This window comes from Bubalus bubalis, chromosome 18, assembly GCF_019923935.1.
Source record: "Bubalus bubalis isolate 160015118507 breed Murrah chromosome 18, NDDB_SH_1, whole genome shotgun sequence".
NCBI lineage: Eukaryota > Metazoa > Chordata > Mammalia > Artiodactyla > Bovidae > Bubalus > Bubalus bubalis.
Window position 1 is genome coordinate 51,151,548 of NC_059174.1, and position 18,689 is coordinate 51,170,236.

Consider the following 18,689-nt stretch of genomic DNA (forward strand, 5'->3'; position numbering starts at 1 on the left):
TCGAGGGAGGAGGGAGCGACCAGCTCGCCCCGCCCGCAGCCGCGGCGTCGGGCCATCCTGGCCCCACCGGCGCCACCCTAGGAAAACCCAGCATGACGACCCCCCAGCTCTGCCTCCAGCACCCCCAGTCCTGCCCCCGGGGGGCCAGGCGCCTTGGTCACCTGTGTAAAAGCGCCTCCCTAATGCCCAGACCCTGAGAATCCTGACAGGAAGAGGGGAATGGAGGTAGGGACCTCTCCCCTCTAATGAGCACTTTAGAAGGGCCCTAACCGGTTTGGGGAGCTGGACAAGAGGAGGGGGTGCCCTGAGCTGAGTCAGAGCCCCGCCCAGAGACAGCGGGAAGTGTGGCCCGCCCCCCCACCTTGCTATGGGTGGAGGGCAGAGGTTAAAGGTCTCAGCCAGACCCTTTCCTCTCTAGGCAAAAACAGGAAAATAACTGCTGTGTGAGAAAGGATTTTTGGATGTCAGGAGCTGCCTATATAAAGTATAAACATTTTATACACATTAATTTATTTCATCTTGACAGCAGCTTACAGAGAAATTACTATCTCCATTTTATAGTCAGGAAACTGAGGCTGAGGGGGGCAAGCGTACCCAGAGTCTACACATGTTGTTGATGTGAGCAACGTATCTGTTCTCTGGAAAATCCAGTCTTTACCATTACGCTTACTGTCATTCAAGCCAGGAAGTCCCTGAGAGATCATTTGGAAAGATAGTAACAATAATAGTTAACACTGATAGGAAATCTGCTGTGTAGGCAGTGTGCCAAGCACTTCATGTATATGAACTCATTGGATCATCACAACACCCTATTATTATTTCTATTATTCCCATTTTACAGATGAAGAAACTGAGGCTGGGAGAATTGAAGTACTTTATTCTGGGTCTCACGGGGCAAGTGGTTTAAACTCAAGACTGTTCTAATCCAAGGAGCTGAGAAACCCTGCCCCACATATCTGTTTGCTTCTCTCTTATGAGTTACAAAAATCTCCTCCTTCCAGGCTCCCAGGACCTTTATCTTGCCTTGCTCCCTGACCTCTCCAGGGACCAGAACTAACCGCAGATACCTCAGCCCAGAAACCCACCGGTTCCCCCAGAAAACAGAAGTCAGATTCAGAGGAGGGAAAAAAAAAAAGATGTTTATTTAAGAAGCTTGAGGGGGCTAGTAAGGGAGGGGAAGAGGAGAGAGGCCCCAGTGATGGCACGGCTCCCCTCACCCCACCTAGTGCATTCTTAACGGATGTGAGCTGTGAGCGCCTGAGAGTCAGGGTCGGTCAGGAAGGAGGTGTCTGGATCCCACAGCGCATGTTAGCTGGAACAGCAAAGTCTGAAACGAAGAAGCCAATAGTGAAACAAAGGGGCCCAAGCAGACCATCCGGCTTCCCCTCTGCCCCACTGAGGACCCAGACGTCCTAATAGCTCTTCTTCTTTGAGAAACTAAGAGTCCAGACCCTCAGCACCTCCTCCCTCACACCCAGGTGTCCAGACCCCCAGCTCCTTCCCTCAGATCCAGGAGTCCAGATCTTCAGCCACTCACCTATCTGCTGAGGTTTAGGCAGGTTCAGTTTGTTCATGACCTTGACAAACTCCTCACAGCTGAGGGTGAGCCGAGGGTTCAGAGTCCGCTCCTCCTCCACAGTGGACACTGTGAGCCCTAATGGCCAAGGGAGTGGGGAGGAATGTCAAATTGTCCAGTGCCTCTGGCCTCCCAGAACTACATTTCCCAGGAGGCCTCAGGGTATCTTTCTGGCCCAGGACTAACAGATTGCTTTCCCCCTAGCCAATAGGCACTATGGGAAATGTAGTTTCCCAGTTCCATAGGTTCTATAAGAAAGTCCCAGGAAAGCCCATGCCTTCCAGAATTCTAGGCTTTGCCAACAAAGGTCCGTCTAGTCAAAGCTATGGTTTTTCCTGTGGTCATGTATGGATGTGAGAGTTGGACTGTGAAGAAGGCTGAGGGCCGAAGAATTGATGCTTTTGAACTGTGGTGTTGGAGAAGACTCTTGAGAGTCCCTTGGACTGCAAGGAGATCCAACCAGTCCATCCCAAAGGAGATCAGTCCTGGGATTTCTTTGGAAGGAATGATGTTAAAGCTAAAACTCCAGTACTTTGGCCACCTCATGCGAAGAGTTGACTCATTGGAAAAGACTCTGATGCTGGGAGGGATTGGGGGCAGGAGAAGAAGGGGATGACAGAGGATGAGATGGATGGATGGCATCACTGACTCAATGGACGTGAGTCTGAGTGAACTCCAGGAGTTGGTGATGGACAGGGAGGCCTGGCGTGCTGCGATTCATGGGGTTGCAAAGAGTCGGACACAACTGAGCTACTGAACTGAACTGACCCTCAGTATACCTCAGCACTTGATCTTTTTAGCCAGAGGAATTCCTGGGAATTGTAGTCTGAGAGCCACACGAGGGTTACAGCAGTTCAGTGCTCCCTCTCAAATGCTAAATTATGTAAATCCCACACCTCCTCCAGGAAGCCCTCACCGTGGTAATCATGAGCAGGGTAGATCAGACAGTTTCCTGGAAGAGTGAAGATCTTTTCATGAACTGAGTGGTACAAGGTCTTAGCACAGCCTGGGGAAGGAAAAGTCAGAGGTCAGTGGAACAACAGGTTGAGAGAAGCTCCCAAACTGCTTCCCTTCAGGAAGAAGACAGGAGGATAAAAATCACTGTAGCTAAACCTTCTCCCTCATTTTCTGTCAGTAGCCAACGCTTTGTGTAGAGGAGAGCGAAGGGAATTCTAGGTAAGTGGAACAACACATGCAAAGACTTGGGGAATGGTAAGAATTCAGCATGACTGTAAAGAAGGTTGGGATAGGACCCTGAAGCACCAAGTCCCGTCACTCTGGGGGGGCTAAGAAAGGATTCTGGGCAGGGAAAGTGGACTAGAAGGTAAGAAATTGAAGACATGAGGCAAAGGAGGATAGAGCCATAGTTTTGGCAAGAAGCTGCGAGTCCTAAATTGGGACAGGTGCAAACCTCTCAGAATGTTCTGCCATCTTTTCTTTGATCTCATGACTGTGGTGGGGATGAATAAATGGAAGATTAGGAGCTTCAGAGAGAAAAAGACAGAGACCAAGATGGAAAGATAAGGAAAGAGGAAGCAAGAAGCAGCCTGGGGACGTGGCTACCCACAGCCAGCTCACTAGGGCTGTCTCTTTTCTCTCATCCAGCGTCACCCTGCAAGGTGGCTGAATCCTCCCAATCTAGTGTCCACCACATTCACACACATACTCAAAGGGCAGTTGAACCCTGACACTGTGAAACTAAACACCCTTCCCATAGTGAAACTCCTTAATGTAACTGCCCCCAGCAGCTATACCCCAAATGTAACATCGTGCATGCATGCTCAGTCACTCAGTGGTGTCCAACTCTTTGAAACCCCATGGACTGTAGCTTGTCAAGTTCCTCTGCCTATGGGATTTTTCAGGCAAGAATTCTGGAGTGGATTGCAATTTCCTCCTCCAGGGGATCTTCCTGATCCAGGGATCAAACCAGCATCTCCTGAGTCTCCTGAATTGGCAGGAAGATTCTTTACTGCTGAGCCACCAGGGGAGCCCAATGTAACATCACCCCCTAGCAATTAAACCACTGAACCTAACCACCTCCTAGCAGCTAAACTCCTTCAGTCTAAGGCTAATCCCCTAAAAATCTAACATTTGTTCATTCATTCTTACAACGGACACTTAAAATCCTGGCATTCACATAACCATACTAAAATCTTGGGTCAGGGAAAAGGGCCTGTGACCTTGCTGGAAATCTGTCCGCCCACACCCTCGGATAAGCAGGGCGTCTCCAGTGAAGGCCATGCTGTGGTCATTCAAGACGAAGGTGACACAGCCAGGGGTGTGGCCAGGGCTGGCCCGGGTCTCCAAGGCCTGGCAGAGAAGGAAAGTACAAAGAGTCACCAATAAGCCTATGGTTTTACACTCATGGTAAAACTGGCCTCAGATGCTCCCACCTCATCCCAGGGTCACATTTAGATAATGTGTACTTTTTTTTGATTAAAAAAAAAATGTAAGATCCTAGACTCAAACGTCACTCCAGAGTAAACCCCCAATGAATTACAAACTTAAAACAAGGAAATAAAATCATAAAACTAGAACAACAAACATACAAAGAAATAGTAGGCTGGCCAAGAAGTTCACTCATGAAGTTTTTAGCCAACTCGATATATGATCTCTGGTTAGAGAAGAACATTCATCTTAAAAGGCTTAAATCATTAAGGGAAAGATCAGTGGTTTGAATTTTAATAAATTTGAGGTTTCAGAATGGCAACAACATCATAAACAAAATTTAAAGGAAATCAACATGCTGGCAAAATATTTTTGTAGCACATACATACCAGACAGTAGTCAGGATACTTTATGTACGAATGGATCTTACATATCAGTAAGAAAAAGGTAAGCACACTAATAAATATGAAATACTGAACAGTCATTTAAAATTATGTCATTGAAATAAAATTTAATGATGCCATACACAAATATTTAATGGCATGAAAGATGTTTACTAGCCAGTAAGTGCAAAAAAACAGGTTACAAAGCAACTTAAACAATGTCTATTTTTAAAAATTTATTAATTAACTCAAAATATTTTTTTCTTTGGACTCCTCCTATATTATCTTCTTGTTTTACAGTGAACATGCCATTTTGTAATCAAAAATAAAACACAAAATTCAGGATAAACTAAATAAACACTAAAAAAAAACACCCCAAAACTCTAGAAGGAAATATAAAAGAATAGATCTATATTTATAGATGCATATTATATTTATGTTTATATAACATTATGCATATATATTATATATGTATATACATAAAACCTTGAGGTAGAAAAAGTTTTTCTAAGACAGTAGGAAATCCTGAGGCCACAAGGAAAAACAGGGGCCACATAGTTTAACTTCATTATAGAAAAGGAAAATCAGAGTGACAAAACAAAAAAACTCAGAGACAATATTAGCAGCATGTATAAGAAAGTGTTATAAAGCCAGAATATCTGAACAGCTCCTAAACATCAATAAGAACCCCCAAAGAAAACTGGCTAAATAAAAGAACAGGCAATTCAGGGAAGAGGGAACAAACATCTGAAAAGATGTTTGATCCCCTCTAAAAAAGGGCAGGGAGAGAGAGGTTTAAAATAAATTTTAAAACCTTTATTTTTCATTTATCAGATTGGCAACTGTCAGAGTTGCTCAGGGTGTTTGAGACAAACCCTTTCATCCTCTCAATGTGAGTACAACTCAGAAAAGCCATTTTAGACAGCAGCTAAGGAGCGTCTCGGAGAAGGCGATGGCACCCCACTTCAGTACTCTTGCCTGGAAAATCCCATGGATGGAGGAGCCTGGTAGGCTGCAGTCCACGGGGTTGCGAAGAGTCGGACACAACTGAGTGACTTCACTTTCACTTTTCACTTGCATGCATTGGAGAAGGAAATGGCAACCCACTCCAGTGTTCTTGCCTGGAGAATCCCAGGGACGGGGGAGCCTGGTGGGCTGCCATCTATGGGGTCGCACAGAGTCGGACACGACTGAAGTGACTTAGCAGCAGCAGCAAGCAGCGTCTAGCAACATCTCAAAGGCACATATTTTCTGACCTCTCAAAGCCACTACTAAGGCCTTGCTGTTAAGAAAACCAACACATGAGCACAAAGACACCACCCAGGGAGCCCTGATTATCTAAATCCCCACACTCAGTTCAGTGAAGCAACTGTCAGAAAAAAAATTATTACCCCAGTGATCTAACAATCACGTATGAGATTAGTTTCCACTCACATATCACTCCTCCTCTCTTAACAGAGGCTCCTCCCACCAGTTAGCATCCTTGTCCAGGGCAGTCATCTGCTAATTATCAAAGGACACTATGTGCAGACTCTATATCCACACCCGATATCTGTTTTAACCTTCCCCACTCACAGATCTCCAGTTTGGTTTGGGGCATCAGTGTGCCCAGCAGAAGCACTTTCCCAGTCTCCCTGACAGCTTGGGTGGCCTCTGGCACAGTTCTCTGGCCAATAAGATCTCAGCAAGTATCCTGAGAAATTCTGGGAAAGCTTCTCCCTTCCTGATAAAAAGGGACTGGCACTTGCCCTTTCCACTTCATCTGGCTCTGAACACAAGATGTGATGGCTGGAGTTGCAGCAGCTATCTTGCAACCATGAAGGAAAAAAGCCAAGATAATCAATCCCACAAATGATGGTGATGCCAAATCAGAGAATAACTACCTTCTTCCAAATTTCCTGTCACAGGAAAAAGTAAAACTGTTTGTTCAAGCCACTGTATGTTTTTTTCAGTTACTATCTGCCAAACTAGGGTATATAAGTGCAAAGGGAAATCACAAATCTTGCAAAATCTTGTGGGAAAAAGCACATCCCCTGGCCCCTCAAATTAATATTGCCTTTTGGTAGTAGAGGAATGATATTTCACTTTTTATTTTGTATGTTTCCATACTCTCTGAATTTTTTAAACAAAAAGCATGGAAATTTTTGAACTAAAAAAGGGGATGGATATTCAGGAGAAATGTTCAAAATATTTAACTTTGGTTATAACAAAGCTATGACAAACCTAGACAGTGTGTTAAAAAGCAAAGACATTACTTTGGTGAAAAAGGTCCATATGGTCAAGGCTATGGTGTTTCCATTAGTCCTGTACAGATGTGAGAGCTGAACACTAAAGAAGGCTGAGCACAGAAGAATTGATGCTTTTGAACTGTGATGCTGGAGAAGACTCTTGAGAGTCCCTTGGAAAGCAAGGAGATCAAACCAGTCAATCTTAAAGGAAACCAACCCTGAATACTCTTTGGAAGGTCTGATGCTGAAGCTGAAGTTTCAATACTTTGTCTACCTGATGCAAACAGCTGACTCATTAGAAAAGACCCTGATGCTGGAAAGATTGAAGGCAGAAGGAGATGAGGGTGACAAAGGATGAGATAGCTGGATGGTATCACCGATTCAATGGACATGGACTTGGGTAAACTCAGGGAGATGGTGAGAGGCAGGGAAGCCTGGCGTCCTGCAATCCGTGGGGCCACAAAGAGTTGGACATGACTTGGCAACTGAATAACAACAACAACAAATAACATGGGTATTGGCCAATCAGAAGGGCGTCAGTTGTAAACAACCAGTAATTAGAGTATATAGGGGCTTCCCTGGTGGCTCAGCCGCAGAGAATCCGCCTGCAATGCAGGAGCCCTGGGTTCAGTCCCTGGGTCGGGAAGATCCCCTGGAGAAGGAAATGACAACCCACTCCAGTATTCTTGCCTGGGAAACCCCATGGACAGAGGAGCCTGGCTGGGTCCACAGGGTTGCAAAAGAATCAGAGCAACTAAACAACAGTTAGAGCATGTACAGTTGACCCTTGAATAACTCAGATTTGAACTGTGCAAGTCCATATATAGGAGGATTTTTTTTCAGTAGTAAGAACTACAGTACTACCCAATCTGGCTTAGTGAATCCATGGATGTGGAGAAAACACAGATGGAAGGACCGACTGTATTAAGATATATCCCGATTTTTGAATGTGGGGAGGGTGAGTGGCCCTAACTCCCTGAGTTGTTCAAGGGTCAACAGTATATGGCATATTAATTATGTGATGTGTATAAATTAAACAAAATTTTAATATAAATTGAACACAATCCTGCTTGCCACAGGGATCAAAACCTCCTAGGCCCTTAATGACCAAGGCTGTGCCACAGGTGGCTTTGCTAATGGTCAGCCTCCCTATTTATCTTTCCCTTCTCTGGAATATCTAGAATTTACCATCTCTATCAACCCCTATAATCCTGTCCATCCCAGGCCTCACCTGCTTGGGCCAACCACCAGCCTCCTCCCTGGCCTACCAGCCTCCAATCTACCTCCTACATGACCTAAGGGAGCTTTTCTACTACTCAGATCCAGTTTTGTCCCTCTCTGCTCAAAACCCGTCCTGGGGGAGGGGGGTTCAAGAGGGAGGGGACACATATATTCCTATGGCTGATTCATGTTGACACATGGCAGAAATGAATACCATGTTTTAAAGCAATTATCCTCCAATTAAAAATAAATAATTGTTTTTCAATCCAACAATTAAAAAACAAAAAAACCTTTCCCAGGCTCCCAGTGGCCCCGGGACAGAGTTTCAGCTCTTCAGCCCCGGCTCTGGTGCCTGCTCACGTTTCCAGTCCCATGTCCTATGACATCCGCCTTTCCCCAGCTACTTTGAATCCCAGAGTCATTGCCAGAAAACACCAGGCTTCGCCACACATTTTGTCCCTGCAATTCCCTCTTCTCCCATCAGTCTGGTCTGCCTACTTTTTACGAGCCTGATTGACTCCTTTTCCTTTGTCAAGGCTCTCTTCTAAGGCCTTGACATGACTGAATTCATTCAGACCTCACACATCATTACTCGGTAAGCATCATTCCTGTCCCCACTCTACAGATGAGGAAACTGAGGCACGGGATGCAAATGAACGAACTACACGTGACGATATGGATGAATCTCACAGACATAACCATGAGCCTAAACAAAAAAGTGGGGCAGACATAAAGAGGGAAGTGGAGAGGCAGAGGATGAAGTGGGAAATCTCAGACTGCCTGGTGCACAGGAAGGTAAGTGGTATTTCATGAAGCTGAGGTTTCAGTGCTGACCCCAGATGTAAAATATTTCTCTCTCAGTGAAAGCGCATGGATTAGTGGTTAAGAGCAGTCCCTGGAGCCATATGACATGGGCTGTAAATTTGGCTCTGCTATTATTAGCTGTGTGACCTTGGGCAAGCTATTTCACCTCTCTGGGCTTCTCTGCTCATTTGTAAAATGGGGATAATAATTGTCCCCACGTCATAGGGCTATTATAAAGATTAAATTATTTCACGTATGTAAAGCATTTTAAAAATGCTCAGGAAATTCCCTGACAATTCCGTGGTTAGGACTCCACATCCTCCCTGCCAAGGGCCAGGGTTTGATCCCTGGTCACAGGGACGGGGGAGCCCGGTGGGCTGCTGTCTACGGGGTCGCACAGAGTCAGACATGACTGAAGCGACTAGCAGCAGCAGCAGCAGGTAACTAAGATCCTACAAGCCAAGTGGTGCAGCCAAAAAATTAAAATGCCTGACATACAATAATTTCTGTATTATAAATAATAATAATGTTTTAAAATTCTAAAATACTGATCTAGTGGAACCACCAAGCCTCTTGGGTTCAAATCCTGGCTCAGCCAACTTTCTCAGTATAACTTTTGGGCAAATCACTTTTCCTCTCTGCACTCCCTTCTCTGTAAAATGGGAAAATACTTCTGATCTAACTACAGGGATGTTGTTGTTTAGTCACAAAGTCGTGTCTGTCTCTTTGCGACCCCATGGACTGTAGCTCACCAGGCTCCTCTGTCCATGGGATTTCCCAGGCAAGAATACTGCAGTGGGTGGCCATTTCCTTCTCCAAGGGGATCTTCCCAACCCAGGGATCTAACTTGCGTCTCCTGCATTGCAGGCGGCTTCTTTACCCCTGAGCCATCAGGGAATCCCTACTACGTGGTTAGGAAGGTTTAATGAGATTTATCTGTCAGAGAAGACACAGTGGAGGGTCAAGAACCAGGTTCAGCCATAGTAATGCTTCGTCTGGACTGCTCAGTAGTTATTAAAAGTCTGAATTTGCTGTTGACCCTTATCATTTGGAGGATTTCTCAAAAGTGTATATTTGTAGCTTCTAATTTTAAAAAAAGACTGAGAGAAGGGCTTCCCTGGTGGCTCAGTGGTGAAGAATCCTCCTGCCAATGCAGGAGACATGAGTTTGATTCCTCATCCAGGAAGATCCCACATGCCATGGAGCCCTTGTGCTACAACTACCGAGCCTATGAGTCGCTCAGAGCCTGGGAGTCGAAACCATTGAGCCCACGTGCAGCGACTACTGAACTCTTTGAGATCCTATGGACTGCAGCACACCAGGCTTCCTTATCCTTCACTATCTCATAGAGTTTGCTCAAACTCATGTACATTGAGTTCTAGACTAAAGGAGACTAAATACACATACCAGCCAAATGCCATGTATGAACTTTGATTGGGTCCTATTTAATAAAAGAATAGCTATAAAAATTATGCTTTTGAACTGTGGTGTTGGAGAAGACTCTTGAGAGTCCCTTGGACTGCTAGGAGATCCAACCAGTTCATCCTAAAGGAGATCAGTCCTGGGTGTTCATTGGAAGGACTGATGTTGAAGCTAAAACTCCAATACTTTGGCCACCTGATGCAAAGTGCTGACTGATTTGAAAAGACCCTGATGCTAGGAAAGATTGAGGGCAGGAGGAGAAGGGGACGACAGAAGATGAGATGGCTGGATGGCATCACCGACTCAAAGGACATGGGTTTGGGTGGACTCCAAGAGTTGGTGATGGACAGGGAGGCCTGGAGTGTTGCAGTTCATGGGGTCGCAGAGTCAGACGTGACTGAGAGACTGAACTGAACTGATAAAAATGATTCCTGAGAAAATGGGGAAATTTGAACATGGGCTAGATTTCAGAACTATTTAAGAATTTAAGAACATGTCTATGTTGTTAGACATGACAGAGATTTTTTAAAAAGAATGGTTCTCAAGGTGGTGTCGTAGGGGGAACCCTCAGGGTCTGCAAGATCAACACTATTAAACTATTTTCACAATGGTGTGAAGAGGCCGTTTGTCCTTTTTCACTCCCATGAGAATTCAGTGGAGTTTTCCAGAAGCTACATAACCTGTGATGATGTCATCACTCTGACAGCTGGGTGCTTGTGTATTCTTGTGCTTTTAAAAAAGTCTCAGTTTCAACTTCTGATACAGTAAATGCTTTTTGCATATCAGAATACTTATGTTTTCTATTTAAAACTGAGATATGATTGACATATAACCAATACAGTAAATATTAACAGACAGAATCCAGGTAAACAAGAGCTTTTTAGGGCCCTCCATAAACCCCATGAACTGCAGCGCACCAGTCTCCTCTGTCCATGAGAATTCCCAGGCAAGAATACTGGAGTGGGTAGCCATTCCCTTCTCCAGGGGGTCTTCCCAACTTAGGGATCAAACCCCCACCTCCCACAATGCAGGCATATTTTTTACTATCTGAGCCACCAGGGAGGCCCTTTATAACTTTTAAGAGGGTTAAGGAATCCTCGGATCAAAACGTTTGAGTTTGAGAACCGCTGATATAGGAAAGCAATCTTAGAAGTCTTTAGGGGGGAAAAGTCTGCAACTTAGCTTTTGACTACAAAAGGAGGAAAAAAGTATTAATATATACACAAGAGAGAGAAATAAAGCAAAGTAGTAAAAATGTCAGCAACAGGTAAACATCAGAGAAAAGATATGAGACTATTAACTGTACTACTCTTTTGATTTACTACAGTTTTGAAAATACTAAAAATAAAAAGTTGTGGGTGGGGGCAGCTAACATGGTGACCCAGCCCAGCCTCACCTGTTCCTGAAACCTGAGTAATCCTCTGCAGGGATTCTGTGGGACCCGCCTAACCCCACATTCTTTTCAAAAATTTATTCTTCCCGTTCATGATGCATCAAGGGCGTAATACAGCTCCATAGCTGCCCTTTCGCCTATTTCCTGCAGAAATGTGCCTGCTAAATCGGCTTCAGTCGTGTCTGACTCTTTGTGACCCTATGAACTGCAGCCGCCAGGCTCCTCTGTCCATGGGATTCTCCAAGGCAAGAAAACTGGAGCGGGTTGCCATGCCCTTCTCCAGGGGATCTTCTCCACCCAGGGATCGAATCCACATTTCTTACGCCTCTTGCACTGGCAGGCAGGTTCTTGACCATTGCGCCACCAACTGCCTGTTACGACCTAGCCTCGGAAGGCAGGCAGGATCACACCTGGGAAGCCCTTCCTGCAGATGTGGTGCCTTACACAACCATCAGCGAAACTCAACACAAGAGATGCACGCAAGCACGAGGCGCCTTCGCCTGGCAGTTCCCATGGCCCGCACTGCCCCCTGGTGGCAAGTAAGCGCTAGCCTTTTCCCACTTGGTTCCCAAGTTCATTTCTCTGCTCCATTATTTAAAAAGCACTTGGTTATGGTATAACTAACTGCTGTTTCTATACCCGATAAACTTGAAGATCTAAAGTGTCATTTTCCATTGTAGCTAAATACTCTGAAGTTTCATCAGCTAAACTTTCTTTCTTTTGCGAAAAAAATTAAATTTATTCTGCTTAGGGGACCAGGTACTTAAAAATGCATAAAAAAATAAGATGGACGCTGTGTTGTACACATGAAACTAACAAGATACTGTAAACCAACTATACTTCAATTAAAAAAATAAGATTAAGTGATGGATAGATAGAGGCATATGCTGTAAACGTTTTTTCAACTTTTATGTATGCTGCAAGTTTTTCATAAAAATGTTGGTGGCGGGGGTTAGACTTGTTCTGGGGCTTCCTGGTAGCTCAGCTGGTAAAGAATCCACCTGCAATGCAGGAGACCCCAGTTCGATTCCTGGGTTGGGAAGATCCCATGGAGAATCCCCACTCCAGTATTCTTGGGCTTCCCTGATGGCTCAGAAGGTAAAGAATCCACCTGCAATGTGGGAGACCTGGGTTTGATCTCTGGGTTGGGAAGTTCCCCTGGAGGAGGGCATGGCAACCCACTGAAGTATTCTTACCTGGAGAATCCATGGACAGAGGAGCTTGGCAGGCTACAGTCCATGAGATCACAAAGAGTCGGACACAACTGAGCGACTAAGCACAGCCCACAGACCTGTTCTACAATATTTCATTCCAAACAGGAAGAACCACTGAAATCCTCAGGTGGGCCAAATGAGAATCACCTGTGAGGCTTTAAAATATACTGATTTCTGGTGTCTGCCTCAAACAAGTAAATCAGAATCTCTTAAGTGGGACCCGGGGATTAGTATCTTGAGCAGCAACCTCTCTGCATCAATATATGAAAGTCGCTCAGTCGTGTCTGACCCTTTGCGACCCCGTGGGCTTCTCCAGGCCAGAATCCTGGAGTGGGTAGTCTTTCCCCTCTCCAGGGAATCTTCCCAACTCAGGGATCGAACCCAGGTCTCCCATATTGCAGGCGGATTCTTTACCAGCTGAGCCACCAGGGAAGCCCAAGAATACTGGAATGGGTAGCCTACCTCCTCTCCAGCAGATCTTTCTGACCCAGGAATCACACCGGAGTCTCCTGCACTGCAGGTGGATTCTTTACCAACTGAGCTATCCGGGAAGCTACATCAATATATGTAACTGGAAAGACTAACTTTCGGAATCTGCCACCCCTCATGGGAGCTGCTGAAAGGTTTAAGTCTCAATCATTGCTTAATAAAACGGAAAGTCCATTCTACAATAAAACCATCCAAATGTGGCCCACTGTGAGTATAAAATCTACAGCCGGTTCAAAAAGCTGGTGGTTTCTACTAAAGTTAAATATGTGTCAGTTCTAAGATCCAGCAAGTCCACTCCCTGGAATTGAGGGTAATGCCCGCCATTACCATTGAGGGTGATGTTCAAGAATCTCCAAAGCAGTGTTCTACATAATAGGCCAAGACTGAAATCAACCATCAAAAGGATAATAGATATAAACTGTCATCAAGTCACATGATAAAATGCTCTACTGCAGGGGCTGGCAAACTGCACTGCATTTGGCCTGCCACTGGCTTTTATAAGCCCTGGGAACTAAGAATGGTTTTTCTTTTCCATGGTTGGGGGAAAAAAAATCAAAATAAGAATAGCATTTCATGACACTTGGAAATTATTGAAATCAAATTTTCAGGGGCCATAAATAAGGCTTTAGTGGAGCCCAGCTGTGCTTATTCATGCCTGCACTGTCTATGACTGCTTTCACAGCAGCAGGAGCATTAAGTAGTTACAACAGGGATCATGTGGCCTGCAAAACCAGAAAGGTTTACTATCTGGTCTGGGCAGAAAAGTGTGCCAGCTACTGCTGTACAACACGAAAGGAAAGAACTGCAATTATACAGAAGCATATGTAGAGTGAAGGAAGCAGACACAAAGAGTACACACGGACCCCTGTTTATCAAGTCCAGAACAGACAGAACTAGTCTGATTTTTAAGTCAGAATGGTCCCTTCGTGTGACTGTCAATGGCCAGGAAGGGGGACACGGAAGACTTTGGGGCCAGTGGGCTTGATTTGAATCTGGGCGGTGGATACTCCTGTATAGACATATGTAACAAATGACCAGGCTGCACGTGTATAATATGAGCCCTTGTTATTATAATATGCATGTTACAATTAAAATTTTTAAAGTGGAGAGGAGAGAAGTGAGAGGGGAAGAAAAGTGCCCATCTCCAAAGGCTTATAAAGAACTCAGATGAAAAACAAACAAAAATGCTGACTAATCATAAAGACAGATAGTAAAAAGTGTTGGCGAGGATGTTGGAGGAACTGCAACCTTCACACAGGTGATGGGAACATAAGATGGTACAGCCAGGACTTCCCCGGTGGTCCAGTGGTTAAGAATCTGCCTGCTGATGCACAGGATGTGGGTTTGATCCCTGGTCAGGGAACTAAGTTCCCATATGCCTCCGGGCAGCTACGCTCGTGCGCTGCCACTAGTGAGCCTGTGAGCTCCAGAGCCCACACGCCACACCTAGAGAGAAGCCTGTGGCCACGATGAAAGATCCCACATGCCTCAACTAAGACCCAACACAGCCAAATAAATACATATTTTAAAAAATGTTTATTTAAGGGCTTCTCTGGTGGCCCAGATGGCAAAGAACCTGCCTGAAATGCAGGAGACCCAGGTTCAGTCCGTGGGTTGGAAAGATCCCCTGGAGAAGAGAAGGGCAACCCACTCCAGTATTCTTGCCTGAAGAATTCCATGAGGAATTCTTCCATGAGGAGCCAGGTGGGCTCCTCAGTCCATGGGGTCACAAAGAGTTGGACATGACTGAGCGACTAACACACACACATTTTTTTTTAAAGATCAATTTGAAAAAAATAAAATTGTGTAGACACTTTGGGTAACAGTTTTTTGGTTTTTTTTTTTTAATTTATTTATTTGGCTGCACTGGATCTTGGTTGAGGCAATGTGAACTCTTAGGTATGGCATGTGGGATTTAGGTCCCTGACTAGGGATCAAACCTGTGCCCTCTGCACTGGTAATGCAGAGTTTTAGCCAGTGGACCACCAGGGAAGCCCTGGGTAACAGTTTCTGATAACAGTTTCTCAAACTGTTAAACAAAGTTAGCATATGATCCAGCAATTCCATCCCATGTATACACCCAAGAGAGATGAAAACATACACCCCCACAAAACTTGTACATGAATATTCATAGCAGCATTATTCACAATACCCTTAAAGTGGAAACAATTTAACTGCCCATCAACTGATGAATAAATAAAATGTGATATATCCATTCAATGGAATATTATTCAGTAATAAAAAGAAACAAAACACTGGATACATGTTACAACATGGATGAACCTTGACAAATTGTGCTAAGTGTTACAGTCACAAAGACCATATATTATATGATAGCATTTCTATGAAATATCCAGAATAAGCAAATCTGTAGAGACTGAAAACAGATTAGTGGTTGCCTGCAGCCGTGGGAGCGAAAGAAGGACACACTGGGGTGACAGCTAAGGGGTGCAGAATCTTCTTTCTGGAGTGATGAAAATATTCTAAAATGAACTGTGGTGAAGGGTGTGCAACTCCGAATATACTAAGTCACTGAATATGTATTTCAAATGGGTGAACTGGATGGTATGTGAGCTATATCAATAAAGCTGTTTAAAAAACCCAAGCACTGAGAGTTCCCTGGTGGCCCAGTGGTCTGAACTCCATGCTTCCACTGCTGTGAAAAGTGAAAGTGACTCAGTCGTGTTCGATTCTTTGTGACCCCATGGGTCCATACAGTCCATGGAATTCTCCAGGTCAGAATACTGGAGTGGGTAGCCTTTCCCTTCTCCAGGGGATCTTCCCAACCCAGGGATCAAACCCAGGTCTCCCGCATTGCTGGTGGATTCTTTACCAGCTGAGCCACAAGGCAAGCCCAGGGCTGTGAGCCCAGGGCTGTGGCCCCGGTTTAATCCCTGATCAGGGAACTAAGATCCTGCAAGCTGCTCCACACAACCAAAAAAAGAAAAGCACTAGAACAATCTTCCATAGCTAGAGCCTTCCACATTGATTAACTGAAAACATCACTCACCCAACATAACAAAGGGCTCACCTTGACACATAACTCCAACTGTTTCTAACACCTCTAATGCTTGTTAGAACCTGCCTATTAAATACAGTGTATATAAATGCCCAATGCATTTTCTTTTTACTTCCTTCCAGGAAAAGACTTGAAATAAAGAGGCTGTAATCAGTGGAGCTAAACCCTCTGATCCCAAATTAGGAGTCTGAGATTAACATATACACACTACTATACAGAAAATAGGTAACCAACAAAGACCTACTGTATAGCACAGGGAATCCTACTCAATATTTTGTCATAACTCGATATGGGAAAAGAATCTGAAAAAGAATGGGTAACTGAATCACTTTGCTGTACACCTGAAATTAACACAATATTGTAAATCAACTAAACGCCAATATAAAATAAAAATTAAATTTAAAAAGTAATAATAAACCTTCTGATCCCACACACAGACCTCATTTCCGCAAAATCCTGGCTCAGATAAACTGACCTCGTTTAGCAAAACCTTGAGGCAAAGTCCTCACCCTGTCATCTAACATTCTGTCTACAAAGCCAGCCAAACTCTCTTCAGTCTTTAGCAACTCTGATCAGAAAAGAGTTCTGCCAGCTGTTTCCCCTTCCCCCTGAGGGCAACTCCCCCTAGCACCCGCCTCACCCATCATATTGCCCTGGGTTAAAATTCTGGCCGGAACCCTGCTGATATTACTGGTTGCAAAAAAAGGAGGTAGGAATCTTCAGACCATTGCTGTGTGAGGCAATAGCGGGGCTGGAGTTAGGGTGAGGCAAGCAGGCTCCTGAAGGGGCGCAACATTTAAGGAGGCACCCACTTGAAGGTGCCAGCCCTGACATTTCACAGATGTGAGAATGAGCGCCTCCTTAAGTGTTGCGCGGGAGGCACCTCTCTTGCCTCATCCTAGTTAGTCCTTGCTCTGGGGCTACTATCCGCACCTTCTTCCATCAATGATTTTAGGAAGCCGGGGCTGGGTCTCTCCCTCAACGGTGACCTTGGAATTCCAGCTCCCAGTCAAATATTATGAGACTCCAAGGCCAAAGGAGTTGCCACAAGGTTACAGAAAACTCTTTAAGTGTTGTTGACTTAAGGGGTTCGGTCAGAGACACACCTGTGAGAGACTCTTGGCCCACTTTTCCACCTGGGTTTATGGTGCCCTCCTCCCAGAGACAGATCAGGAACTCAGGCCTGGCCGCCCCTCCTACAGCAGGTCTCAGAAGCCCAGGCCTCCATCCCCACTTCCCTTTAGCCCAGGAAGTCCAGGCCACCACCCTCTTAGACCCAGCATCCAACTCACGAAGCGCCCGAACTGGATGGAGTCTCCATCCTCAATGTGCCAGTCAGCCTGGGCCCCGCTAAGGCGGGAGATGACAGACTGACAGCCGGGAAGTAGGGACCGGAGGAGCCCGGAGCCGGTAATGTGGTCCGCATGGCAGTGGGTATTCACTGGGAGAGAGAGGAGGGCCAGGTCCGGGAGGGCACAGAGAGGACCCGGGATCCCCAGCCCCAAGCCCCAGCCCTCCCTGAGACCCAGGAGTCCGGGTCTCCGGCTTCCCGCTCCAAGCTGCGGCCCCATGCCCTCAGACCCCAGGAGCTCCACACTGACCCGCATACAGCAGCCGCAGCCCCAGCTCCTTGACCAACTGGGCATCTCGTTGCGCTGTCTCCAGAACCGGGTCGATCAGAACCGCCTCTCGGGACTCTCGGTCCCCCAGAAGATAAGTATAGGTGCAGCTCTTGGGCTCAAACATCTGGGAAGCGGGGCGGGTACAGCTGAGAGCGCAGAACCGGACTTCCACTCATTGCGGACCCAGGAGTCCAGGCCTCTCGATTGTCTTCCTAAGATCCCGGCCCAGAAACTCCAGACCCGTTTTACTCCAGGAGTCAGGAGTCTGGGACCCCTGCACCTTACTTTGTCTAAAGGAAAGAATCCCAACATCCATCCGTCCCCAAATTTGGGTCCCCATCACCCATTCTGAAATAGAAGCAGGATTCCGGCCCCAAGTCCGGAGGATTCCAGAACCACCCCACCACCCCCCACCCCCACCCCCACCACCTTTAAAGGACGCAAGAGTCTAGCCCCACACCCCTTCCTCAAAGATCCAGGATCGGGGCCAGGGTATCTCTCCGGATTTAAAGGACCCAGGAGTTCCGCCCTTGCACCCGCTCAGGACCCAGTAATCTCGCTCCCGGGTCCAGCCACAGCGAACCTGCCGTAGGAGAACGGGGGCTCCAGACCCTGTGTGTTGACTGAGCCGCCGGCCGGCGATCTTCAGTATAGACCCCGCCATCGTGCCCGAGGCAGAGTAGGGACGGAGCCGAGGACGAATGCCCGCGGAAGCCGGGTGCTCCGCTGGCTGACCCCGGAGGGGCAGGGCGGGGGCGGGGCCCGCCTTAAAGGAGCCGCGACTGCGCGGACCGAGGGCGGGGCTGAGCAGAGCGAGGCTGGCGAGTTTGGAAAGTCCCAGAGAAACAAAGAACAGTCACCTCACACTGGCCTGAATGGCCATCATCAAAAAGTCTATGAACAATAAATGATAGAGAAGGTGGGGAGAAA

At 46.1% G+C, this 18,689-nt stretch overlaps 1 protein-coding gene across 2 annotated transcripts; it reads right to left on the minus strand.

Annotated features, from left to right (window-relative positions):
• Positions 1 to 1,112: 1,112 nt before the first annotated feature.
• On the minus strand, positions 1,113 to 18,506 carry ETHE1 (ETHE1 persulfide dioxygenase). Of its 2 annotated transcripts, XM_006052407.4 has the most exons (7): positions 18,343 to 18,506; positions 17,739 to 17,883; positions 17,430 to 17,578; positions 3,757 to 3,886; positions 2,493 to 2,582; positions 1,538 to 1,654; positions 1,113 to 1,327 (listed from the first exon to the last, which is right to left on the minus strand). In XM_006052407.4, the coding sequence occupies exons 1-7, from the start codon at positions 18,421 to 18,423 to the stop codon at positions 1,275 to 1,277; spliced, it is 765 nt and encodes a 254-aa protein (XP_006052469.1). In that variant the 5' UTR covers positions 18,424 to 18,506; the 3' UTR covers positions 1,113 to 1,274. The 2 variants fall into 2 exon arrangements, with proteins under 2 accessions (XP_006052469.1, XP_025125002.1); XM_025269217.3 differs by lacking the exon at positions 17,430 to 17,578 and having other exon boundaries at positions 18,343 to 18,502.
• Between the last annotated feature and the right edge of the window lie 183 nt (positions 18,507 to 18,689).

What these genes read in the sequence shown, in the direction of transcription:
- ETHE1 (XM_006052407.4), bottom strand. Translation starts at nt 18,423, where the DNA reads ATGGCGGGGTCTATACTGAAGATCGCCGGCCGGCGGCTCAGTCAACAC. An exon ending in CCATCCAGTTCGGGCGCTTC is followed by an intron (nt 3,887 to 17,429) that starts GTGAGTTGGATG and finishes CTTCTCTGCCAG; the next exon opens with GCCTTGGAGACCCGGGCCAG. An exon ending in GCCTAAACCTCAGCAGATAG is followed by an intron (nt 1,328 to 1,537) that starts GTGAGTGGCTGA and finishes TCTTCGTTTCAG; the next exon opens with ACTTTGCTGTTCCAGCTAAC.